Source organism: Castor canadensis, chromosome 7 (assembly GCF_047511655.1).
Source record: "Castor canadensis chromosome 7, mCasCan1.hap1v2, whole genome shotgun sequence".
Lineage (NCBI taxonomy): Eukaryota > Metazoa > Chordata > Mammalia > Rodentia > Castoridae > Castor > Castor canadensis.
This window is the reverse complement of record NC_133392.1, coordinates 96,612,486-96,623,803: the sequence shown is the minus strand read 5'-3', so window position 1 is coordinate 96,623,803 and position 11,318 is coordinate 96,612,486. Positions and strand designations below refer to the sequence as shown.

The window sequence follows — 11,318 nt, the reverse complement described above, 5'->3', positions numbered from 1 at the left end:
ATTATGAGAATATGATCAAGTGAATATAATTTATAGCTACATGTCTCGCAGAAAATTTTTTAAAAAATTCTTTTATTAGGATATATTCATTATATGGGGAGGGGAATTCATAGTGACAATTCTGAATTGTTTATGTTGTACATTGGGTAGATCACCCCCATCATCTCTCCCCCTCAACCCCATCCCTGCCACACTTAAAGCAATTGCAAGAGGTTTCTTTGTTCTGTTTTATATAAGTATATATGTGCATCAACCATGTATGCTCATCTTAATTTCCTTCATTCACCTTCTACCCTCCCACTAGTACCCTCTAAGCACACACTGTCCAATCTTTCATTATTAATATTTAAGTTGATGTTCAAAGAGGTTTCTCCATGCATCCCCACTATGCATATACTTTACTTTGGTCCATTCAACCCTTCTGTTACTCTCCTTTATCCCTTTACCTTCTTCCCACCCCTCATTATTCAGTAGCTTTCAATACTCATCCTTATATTCTCTATCTTCACAGATGTTGTGTTTTCTATTACTGATGCTCTATCATTCTCTTTTCCTTAGTTCCAAAGAGTATTTCCACTCTTACAAACATGTTCTACATATTAGTTTGTATATGGTCATGCTTGTTTTTGTGCATATGTTTATCTTTTGGATCTATTTTCCACATTAGAGAAAACATGTGGCCTTTGTGTGTCCTAGCTTAGTTTGCTTAACATGATGTCCTCCAATTGCATCCATTTACCTTCAAACCACATGTGATTATTCCTTATGGCTGAGTAAAACTCCATTGTTTATATATACCACAATTTCTTGATCCATTCATCAGTTGTATGGCATCTTATATTTTTTAAAAACATACTTATCTATGAACAACTAAATGTTCTGATTATTTTAATACCAAAATGCACTGCATTTAGGCAATAAAAGCAGAAGTCATAAACCTGAGGCACTAAGAATTTTCTATCAGTTTGGAAACTGATGCTACATGAATATACTAGAGTGTTGACCAAAATGAAAAAAGAATACTTACCTTTCTGGATAAAACACAGAGGAATAAGAAAATGAACATGCCTTGGAAGGCATTACTGACAGTGAAGAGGTAAGCTGTCACCACAGATGCATGCACCACATGGAGAACCCCAAAGATCCATGTGGTGCCAAGAAGGAACAGGAGAGCAAGGGCTCCTCTTGCACAAGACCTAGAATGTATTTAGGATGTTTCAGTTAACAAAAACATGCACATTCCATGTTTCCCAAATTCCTTGAGTTAGGTAGGAAGTAAATCTTTTATATAACCAAGAAACCTACAAGATCCATTAATGACTTAGAAACTGACAAGTTGTACAGTTTGATGGGACAGCTTTTAGCATACCCTAAAGAGTATGTTACCACACTTTGGCAGAAAGTGCTTCCAAAATTAAGGTTCCACTGTTAATACATGACATTTTTAAAGGAATTATTTAATCTTAAGATATTTTAACTGGTATACTGACGTGTATGCTTTGATTTTGAACTTAACATGACAGTGATTCCCAAAGGTAAGACACATATAATCTACCTCTTAGGAAGTGTTTCCCTAAGAAAGCTTGGAGAGCATCCCATGTGGGGTTTGGTCAGCACATGTTTGTGACATTGAAGGAGGCTTCTAGACTTTTTTTCTTTTACAATGCAGTTACTGCACAATAAATTCATGTCAAAGCACTGATTTCTTAAAAAGTAAAGGAAAAATACACTCACATACTCATATATATTTCAACTGAATTTATAGTGACATTTGGTAAAACAATATTCAGTCATTCTCACTGAGGACATTGCCTTGAAAATGAAGCAACTAATGATGATTTTCTCATTTGTTTTCAGTCTGGTCATTCTTTACTGCAGAAAGTGTTTCAGCAGCATGCCTCAGAAAATGAGTCATTTTCAACTTTATTAAAACCAGCACACTACATGAAACTGAATGTTGAGGACTAAAAGAAAGTAATCGATCAAACATTTGCTAAATCCCAACTATAAATCTTCTGCAAGGTATTGAAACTACAGGAGTGTTCCCAAGCAACACAAACAGCCAGTTGTTTCCCAAGTTCCCTGTAGTATACTTGAGCTTTTCCTGAACAAAACATTTTCAAGGCCTCAATAAATCAGTTTAAAGAGAGGGTTACAGGAAAAAATCATGGCAACGTACAAACTAGGAATTACATGGAAGAAACATTTACTAAGCTCAGAAATGTTTTACCAAAAGAAAATCACTAAGACTTATTTTTTGTCTTAACACAGCCATCATCTTTTCTTTTTCAAAGGGGAGTACATTTGAAAAGATTGCTTCACTTACTATTTAATCTATGGTGATTATAGTCTTATTAAACATATTAAGGGCTTTGTTTCAATGCATATTTTAAGTGCAATAAAAGAAAGTATGAGTTAATCATTTAAAAGCCAATAATTCCAAAAATTATTTGTACTTTCAGTTGTTAAAGGGCTGGGTTTGTTGCTCAGTGGTCCAGTGTTTGCTTAGCATATGTGAGGCAAAAAAGTTACTAAAGATTTTAATTACTAAAGTAAGTGAACTTGAAGAAACAATTACCTTATGTTCTCATAGCAACTAACTTCTGGTTTCAACCCAGCAGTGTGACGAAAAACTTTGTATATGATAAATCCAAACGCCAAGAGATTAACCTGAGGAGATATATTAATTTCAGAAAAGAGATCATGACAAAAAGCAAGGAGTAGAGATTTCAATAAAAGTAGAAGCCAAAAAATCATGATATAAATGTGTGTATATAACACTATACAAACCCTCTGATAGACTTCGACAAATGAATTATATGGCTGAACTTTATAGTATCACTGAACCTTGCTGGTATACATGGCAGGTTGTACAACTGCCAGATTTTGGTTAGCACAAAATTCTTCAGATGTTATAATCACATCTACAGATTGGTGAGCATCATCTGCTGCCCATAATAAGATTAACACACATATGAAGAAGAACTTTGATTTGAAAAGCTTTATGTACGCTAGAGAAAGCAAATTTTTGTTCACTATTTTTTTGAAAGGAAGTGTTGGAGATAATACTTTCAGTTCTTTAAAAATTAATATGGAAAGAGAAATTCAAAGGAAATTAGCAAATGACAAAACAATTTCATTAGAGAAAAGTTGAAGATTTTTTTTTTGTATGGTTTATCTAGATGTTTCATCCTAATATTTCCTTTCCCCAGATCTAATCTCAGAAGTTTTCAAGATAAATGTTTGTTAGAAGGCAAATACATTTTATTAATTAACACATTGTAATACTTATATCTCATATTATGAACAATGTATTTTCCTTCTTTTTATCTCTATGTTTTTGGAAAATTTCAAGTCATACTTACAGTGTCAGGAGTTTAAATGAGGGGTGGACTCTAAATATACAGATCTATTGCAATATAAGCATACTAATACTCTAAAATATTAAATATTATAGAAATAATTGATACATTAACCCTTTATTGAATACATTTTATTAATCCAAACAGATTTTTCAAAAGCCATTTGAAATGACAGTCATCAAACACAATGTTATAATTTTCAGCTGCTCTGTTGCTAGTAACTTGGAAGTTTATAGTTATAGAAATTTTTTCTATATTCTAAGGAGTTTTGCATAGCTTCTCAGAATGAAACTGAGTATTGTTATAAAAAGTAGTATAAAATATTGGGTAAGAGAATGTCATGTTTTTACTTCTCATGGAGCAGTCTTTGCAAAGAAATTTTAGAGGAAAAAGGGGTATAGTCCCTTTTTATCTACTTTCAGCTGTCCATTACTCCTATTATGTGATTAATTAATTCTAATTGCAGTAATATTTCCATGCAAAAATCACTTTAGCAATTGGAAAAGGAAGATAAAGTATATTTTAATTGATTTAGTTGGCAGTTTCACCCTATTCATATGCTCAAATAATTAGCTGAAATGACAATTTAATACTATTTAATTTTATAACTACTTTTTAATAGCTATGAAAAAGGAATGCTTAGTATTTCCTAGACTTTAACAGCTATATATTTTTGTACAAATTTTAAAACAACTAGATTTAATTTTGTTAATATATACATATATATTATCAAATAACAAAATTTCAAATTTGGCTTGAAGATATTCAAATAGTTTTTTTGAGATATGTTGCACTCATCTCAACAAAAAAAGAGCTATAAGATAAAACAAATAATTGCAAAAACTGTTCTCTCAACCTATAATTTTCCATATAAATGGGTAATTTAAAATATTCACTAAAATTTCTTTGACTTCTGGTTTTGATAAAACTGAATTTGAAGAGCAGTTTCTCATACTGCTTGGTTTCTCAGGAGTGCATATACGTTTTGGATGTGCTCTTGTACGACACACACTACAATAGTGAAGACAGGAAATGGAACATTCCCTGGGGGAGATCCAGATCTGGCAAGTACATTTTTTTCGGCAAAACAGGGAAAATGTTTGCATACTTATAAAAACCAGGTGCTCTTGGGCAAGTGAGAGCCTGATTCATATTCCCTAAGCTCATATTTTCCCCAATGTAAGAAGAAGAAAAGGGTTAGAGTATATCAAAGGATTTTTTAGTTTTATATTATTAAAAATCACAAAAATCATAAACACACTGAGTATATAATTTATATGCATTGAAAATTATACAAATATATGGATTTTTATTCTTGCTTAAGAATTCTCTAAAGAGTCTATTAAGAGTCTGGAACAATGATGAGGGTGTGGTACATGTTAATGAATAAAACTGACATGATCTTTTGTTCTCATATATTTTATTAAGAAAAGAAATAATAAATAAAAACCTTAGAGATGCTTATAAATCCATAAATTGTGATATTACTTCACAATTTGGATTAGTGAAAGAGAAAAAAATGGAGGCAGCTTAGAATCCAGTTTCAAGAAGTATCTCTCCTGAAACTTCCTGGACTTGGTGTATTATAATACATTAGCAGAACAAAAAATGACAGGAGGAAGGTATTTTATGAAGGAAAGCAACCTGGAAGAAATCCATGAGGATTGAGGGAGTTAGGAATGTGTTATGCTTTTCAACAACTATAAGAGAGGTTGCATTATACTGAAGAAAGTGGACTAGCCTGAGATGTGGTGGTGAGTAGACAGGAACAAATGCCACTTAAATTTGAGTTTATGTGCAGAGTTTTATATTCTTTTATTCAAAAATAACTTAGGCAAAAAATGGCCTATCCTTCAAGGAGCTAACAGTACAATAGAGGACAGGACTAGTTAATTGGCGCACACAGTACAATTTAGTAAGTGCATCTCGCCTACCTTTCATGTCTCCTCTTAGTAATTCTCCCATTGCTCCTTTCCTATAAATCCCTAGCTGTCCACTGTTTTCAGAATGAAACCAATTTCTCTCTCTTCTTTTTGCCATAGTTTTGACACCCATCTCAATATTCTCAAATAAAATTTTCCTTACCACTTAAAAAAATGTCAGAATACTTGTTTAAATAAAGATAATCTCAGAATTTTTTATCAGAATAATAATATTAGAAATTATTTAGAATATTTTTTCTTCAATTACCTCAAATTTTCTAAATATTATAATATTACATTGGATCATAGATCCAGTTAGCTTGGGCTAACAGGCAAAACCTACATTGACTTCTTTTATATTTCCTCCATTCTCTCTTTATCCATAAATACACAAGCCACTTTAAATTCTTTTTCTAGATAGAAACCATATATACAGAATTAAGGACATATTAAGGCACCTGACTGTATTTAGAGGTGGAAATTAACTTAAAGCACTACGCAGTTTATCTACATGGAAGAATATCTTTTAGGAAGGAAAGCATTGTGAAGCAAGTATAAAGGGTCTGAGGTGAGGAAATAAAGAACAGTTTAAAACAAGATTATATAGAATCTAAAAACATTTCTAATGATATTAATTTGCAATTAACCCAGAGGTAATGACCTTGGGAACTAATACAAAATGTCTAGCATTGAACAGCTTGAAAGATATTACTAATGTGATGCTTACATGGCAATGACAGCATCTTTATAATAGGATTTGAGTACTTGAGTAATTCTTTAAAATGTAAGAAAACCATTCATATTTACTTTAAGAAATGGTCCCTTAAAATGACATGTGCTTTGAACATTAGTATTTACCTAAACTATTTGAAAGGAGTTCCCAGTTGGGATTATGACACATTATTAAGTGAACCAGGTTTCATTATTTAACCAGCTGTGGTTCCCATATTATTTATCTCTAAATCTTAGTGTCACAAAAGCACAGAGGCTAATTAATGACGTGTAAATGAACATTCATTCATTATCCCTTTTATCTCAATTCTTCAGAACAGTTCTAGATTGTCAACCAGGAGTCCATGACCTTTATGGAAACAAACAAGACGGGACTTTAGATGGAAATGAAAGATCTTAGAAATTCATTACTGCACTTTAGAATACAGAAGAGAATAGAAATAGCTGTGAAAACAAAAAGCCATTGAAAGTCATGAACACTTAACCCCTGAGAGAAATCAGTATTTTAAATTCAAAATAATTTCCCCTGCTTCTTCTTGAGTGGTATGTACCTATAGAGGCCTTGTTCTTACCTTCAGATATATGCAGTTCTTTCATATTTTAGCATCACATTCTGTTGTTTGATAGTGGATTAAAAATTTTTAAGTACCTTTTTTAAAAACAAGAAATTTAAATAGATGAGCCAGTGGGATGGCAAGAGCTAACTTTAAAGGATTTATACCTATAGGTATGTTGAACCCATGGGCTTCAAATTCAGCCTTTGAAATGAAGCATCCCAATCAGTCATTTTTCTTTCTTAGTCTTTTTCTCAATAATTAATGAAGTTATCTCTATGCTGATGTCAGATTGTACCAAAAAGAATGAGAAAACTTTTCTTATAGGCCTTTTAGACCCCTACTTTAATTTTTCATATACACCAAACAAAATCTGGCTCATTTAGGAAGGTGCCATGATCTTAAATTACATGTCTTTTCACATATTTTTATTACCTTTAAATTAACTTGCCCAAGACAAACCTGCACCTGCCATGAACAAAGGGCTGATTTCCATGGGCTGACCAAGTGCCAGTAGAAAGAGCCACTGATTTTCAATCCTTAGTCACCATCCAAATGGCTAGGTAGTTATCAAATTAATCAGAAAATTAAAAAGTATTCTTTATTAATTTTCCATGATTCAAATTAGAATCAGGTATTTAAAGTTTTGCCTTCCATCTGATTTTCTCTGTTTATCATTTCCCAATTGGAATCAGCCCTTCAAATGCCTTGGTTATAGAGCTAATCACATTCAGTATCAGAGAAATTGAGGTGTATGCCAAGCTGAATAATGTCCTCCCTCTAAAATATGCCCACATTCTAGTTCTAGAACCTTTGAATATGGATAAAATATTTTTGCCTGTAGAATTAAGGTTATTGACTTTAAGAGAAGGAGATGACCATAAATAATCCTATTGGGCCCAATATTAATCATATGGACCCTTTGGGCAAAAAGGTTTGGGAAAGGAGATGAAGCACAAGTGAAGAAGTGGAAGCAGAGAGAGGTGAGGCTGAGAAGACACCAAATGGCTGTTGCTGGCTTTGAAGACAATTGGACCATGTGTTAGGGTCCTTGGGAGGCCTCTATAAGATGAGAACTACCCCTGTCTGACAGCCAGCAATGAAATGGGGCCTCATCCCTACTATCCCATGGAACTGAATGTTGAAAGAACATAGAAGAAACCAATTCTCCCCACAAGGGTCAATATGTTGAATTTAGCCCAGGGAGACTAAACAGAGGAACCAGCTGAATCATGTTACACTTAGATGTATGACCTACAAAACTGTGAAATAATATTTGTATTGTTTTAAGCAGCTAAATTGTGGTAATTTGTTACAGCAACAATAGAAAATGAATATGGGGAGAAAAACATGGAAATTTACACATATATGTATAAATATATGTGCAAACATACATGTTGCATATACTTTATGTACATATTAAACACATAATAAAATACCCTATAGTTATTCTTTGTCATTTTTAAGTAAGAATTATATTCAATTATAAAGGAGGATCTAAGATGGTGACTAGGGAGCAGAAGCAGACAGTGTGAGTTCTGTGAATCAAAAACCTTGTGGAGACACTGGAGCCACACTTGGAAATAAAGCACCAAGGAGAATCAAAACTTTGACACCCTGAACCCCTAGCCTGTAGAAAGCTTCTCCACACCACATTACACTGAGAAAACAGGAGGGCTCCTGTGCCAACAGACACTGGCTCTAAACCTGCTTGGGAGACATTCAGCAAACCAAACAGGTGAGCACCAAGCATCATGCTGTATTCCCCTAGCCACCTCTGGGATAAACCAGCATAGCCCCCTGGGCAGACTGAACCCCCATGCAAAAAAAAAAAAAAAGAACAATAAACAATGAACTGAAAACTAGCAAACAGCAGAGGGGGTGAGAACGCTGAAAGCACACTGGAGAAGTGGGGAGAAGCAAGGAGCTGATCTCCACAGGAACTATCAGTAAACAAAAAGGCTAGAAAGGCAGGAAGGCTGACAGCAGGCTGGTGATAAGCAACTGCCTTGAAATAGGGCAGGTAATGGACCACAAAGCTCATCTCTTGAGCCAGTGAGCAAACCCAAAGTCTAATGGTTCTGCAAAGTTGAAAAACAAACAGCAAACCACCACAACACACAGACAGCAAGGGGTTGGCTGACGGATCACTGACCTTACCCCAGAGAAAGGGGGAGAGGCAAAGACACAAACCCCCAGTAAACAAGTACAGTGAATAGCCACCTCCAAAACAGGACAGCTGGTGGGCTACAGAGATGATCTTTTGAACCTGAGGACAGCATGCAAACTTAAACTTCTATACCTCACTGAGGGAGGAGCTGAACAAGCAGCTGCTGCTGCAAGACAGAAAAAGAAAAAAAACCAAAACAAAACACTAACTGCAAGCCAATCACCTGGCTAGACTACAACAGAGCTTCTACTTCAGTACCAACACCAGGACTGGATGCTGGAAGAGTAACACCAGATCTTAAACTAAGACTGAAATTCTATTGTTCCTAAACCTGGAGTTTTTGTTTGTTTGTTTGGTTTCTTGTTTGTTTGTTCATCTCTCCCTGTTGATTTCTTTGTTTTTGTTGTTTTATTATTGTGAATTAGTTAATACTAAATTACACCCAGACCAGGGACAGAAATAGTGCATGCACAATTATCTAAAAACCCAATACAGCCACAAAACAAAATCAAACCCAGGGAAAGAAAACAGGTGACTGAAACCACAAACTTGCCTATCAAGAGCAAAGATGCACCAAGTGGAGAGATGGGAAGAAAAAGGGATGGAAACCATTTTCCCAACAAAAATAATTTAATACAGGATTCAGAGGGAAATGAAAACAGATACCCAGTTCTGGACTCCAACAAAACAAAGATAAATGATGCCAAGGAACTTGAAGATGTCCACAAGAACAACCTCAAAGAAGAAATCCTGCAAGTAGTCACTGAGAATTTCATGGAGATGTTACTAGACATGGTTAACCAAAATTTACAAGAGGCACTCAAGAAATTTCAAGACACCAAAAATAAAGAATACGAGAAGACACAGAAACAAATAAATTAACTCATAGGAACCCTAAATAAACACCAAGGTGAAACAGAGAACATAGAGAGATAAATGAATTAAAGACGAAAATAGACAATATTAAATAGGAAATGACCCATGATAAACCTCAGAAAAAAGAATGAAACAGAAACACAAAACACAATGGAAGGCCACTCTAGCAGACTAGAACAAGTGGAAGACAGAATCTCAGAACTTGAGGGTAACAAGGAAATTAAAGGAAAAACTGAAGGGCTTTTAGTCAAACAACTCAAGACCTGCAAAAGGAATATGTAAGAACTCACTGACTCTATCAAAAGACCAAACTTGAGAATCATGGGCATTGAAGAAGGAGAAGAGGTACAAGCAAAAGGGATTCGTAATATATTCAATAAAAATAACAGAAAACTTCCCAAATCTAGAGAAAGTTATGCCGTTCAAGTACAGGAAGCTTCCAGGACACCAAAAAGACTTGAGCAAAAGAGAACTACCCCATGACATATTATCATTAAAACAACAAGCACAGAGATTAGAGAAAGAATATTGAAGGCTGTAAGAGAGAAAAAACAAATAACATACAAAGGTAAACCCATCAAAATCAGAGCATATTTCTCAGCAGAAACTTTAAAGCAAGAAGGACATGGACTAAGGTGTTCTGGGCACTGAATGAAAACAACTTCAATCCTAGGATACTCTACCCAGCAAACTATCATTCAGAATAGATGGAGCAATAAAATTCTTCCATGATATACAGAAGCTAAAATAAGGTATGACCACCAAGTCACCACTACAGGAATTCTGCACACAGAAAATGAAAGCAAAGAAAACCATGAGAGAACAGGCAGCACCAAACCCACATGCATTAAAACTAGAACTCAACAACAAAAACATCAGAAAATATGCAAACAATTGGAAGCTGAACAACACATTGCTCAATAATCAGTGGGATATTGTTGAAATAAAAGAGGAAATTAAAGGGTTCCTGGAAGTTAATGAAAATGAGAACATGACCTACCAGAACCTATGGAACACAGCAAAAGTAGTCCTAAGAGGAAAGTTTATAGCCATGAGTGCATATATTAAAAGGACAAAAAGATCTCAAACCAATGATTTAATGCTACATCTCAAACTCCTAGAAAAACAAGAACAAGCAAAATCCAAAAAGCAGAGGAGAGAAATAATAAAAATAAGGGCTGAAATTAATGAAATAGAAACAAGCAAACAAATAAAAACCATAGAAAGAATCAATGAAACAAAAAGCTGATTCTCTGAAAAAATAAACAGGATTGGCAGACCTCTGGCAAATCTGACTAAAAAGAGGAGAGAAAAAACCCAAATCAGTAAAATCAGAAATGCAAAAGGGGAGATAACAACAAACACCATGCAAATCCAGGGCATCATCAGAGACTGCTTTGAGAACATATAGTCTAATATTGAAAAATTTGAAAATCTTCAAAAAATGGACCAATTTCTAGATACTGTGACCATCCAAAATTGTACCAAGAGGACATTAATCACCTGAATAGATCTAGAACACAAAATGAAATTGAAGAAGCAAAAAGACCCTCCCAAAAAAAGAAAAGTCCGGGACCTGATGGATTCTATGCTGAATTCTGTCAGACCTTTAAAGAAGAACTAATACCAACTTTCCTTAAACTTTTCCACAAAATAGAAAGGGAACAAACACTGTGTAACTCAATCTATGAGGCCAGTATTA

The 11,318-nt window shown here is 34.3% G+C and overlaps 1 protein-coding gene across 2 annotated transcripts in view; it reads right to left on the bottom strand.

The window, feature by feature from the left end:
- Nucleotides 1-11,318, bottom strand: part of Adgrl4 (adhesion G protein-coupled receptor L4) — a 103,033-nt gene that overhangs the window by 1,508 nt on the left and 90,207 nt on the right. For both annotated transcript variants that reach the window (XM_020186579.2, XM_074079678.1), the window contains 2 exons: nt 2,579-2,670; nt 1,028-1,196 (listed from right to left, as the gene is read on the bottom strand). In XM_020186579.2, coding sequence (XP_020042168.2) covers nt 1,028-1,196; nt 2,579-2,670 — 261 coding nt within the window. The remainder of the gene's footprint in view (nt 1-1,027; nt 1,197-2,578; nt 2,671-11,318) is intronic.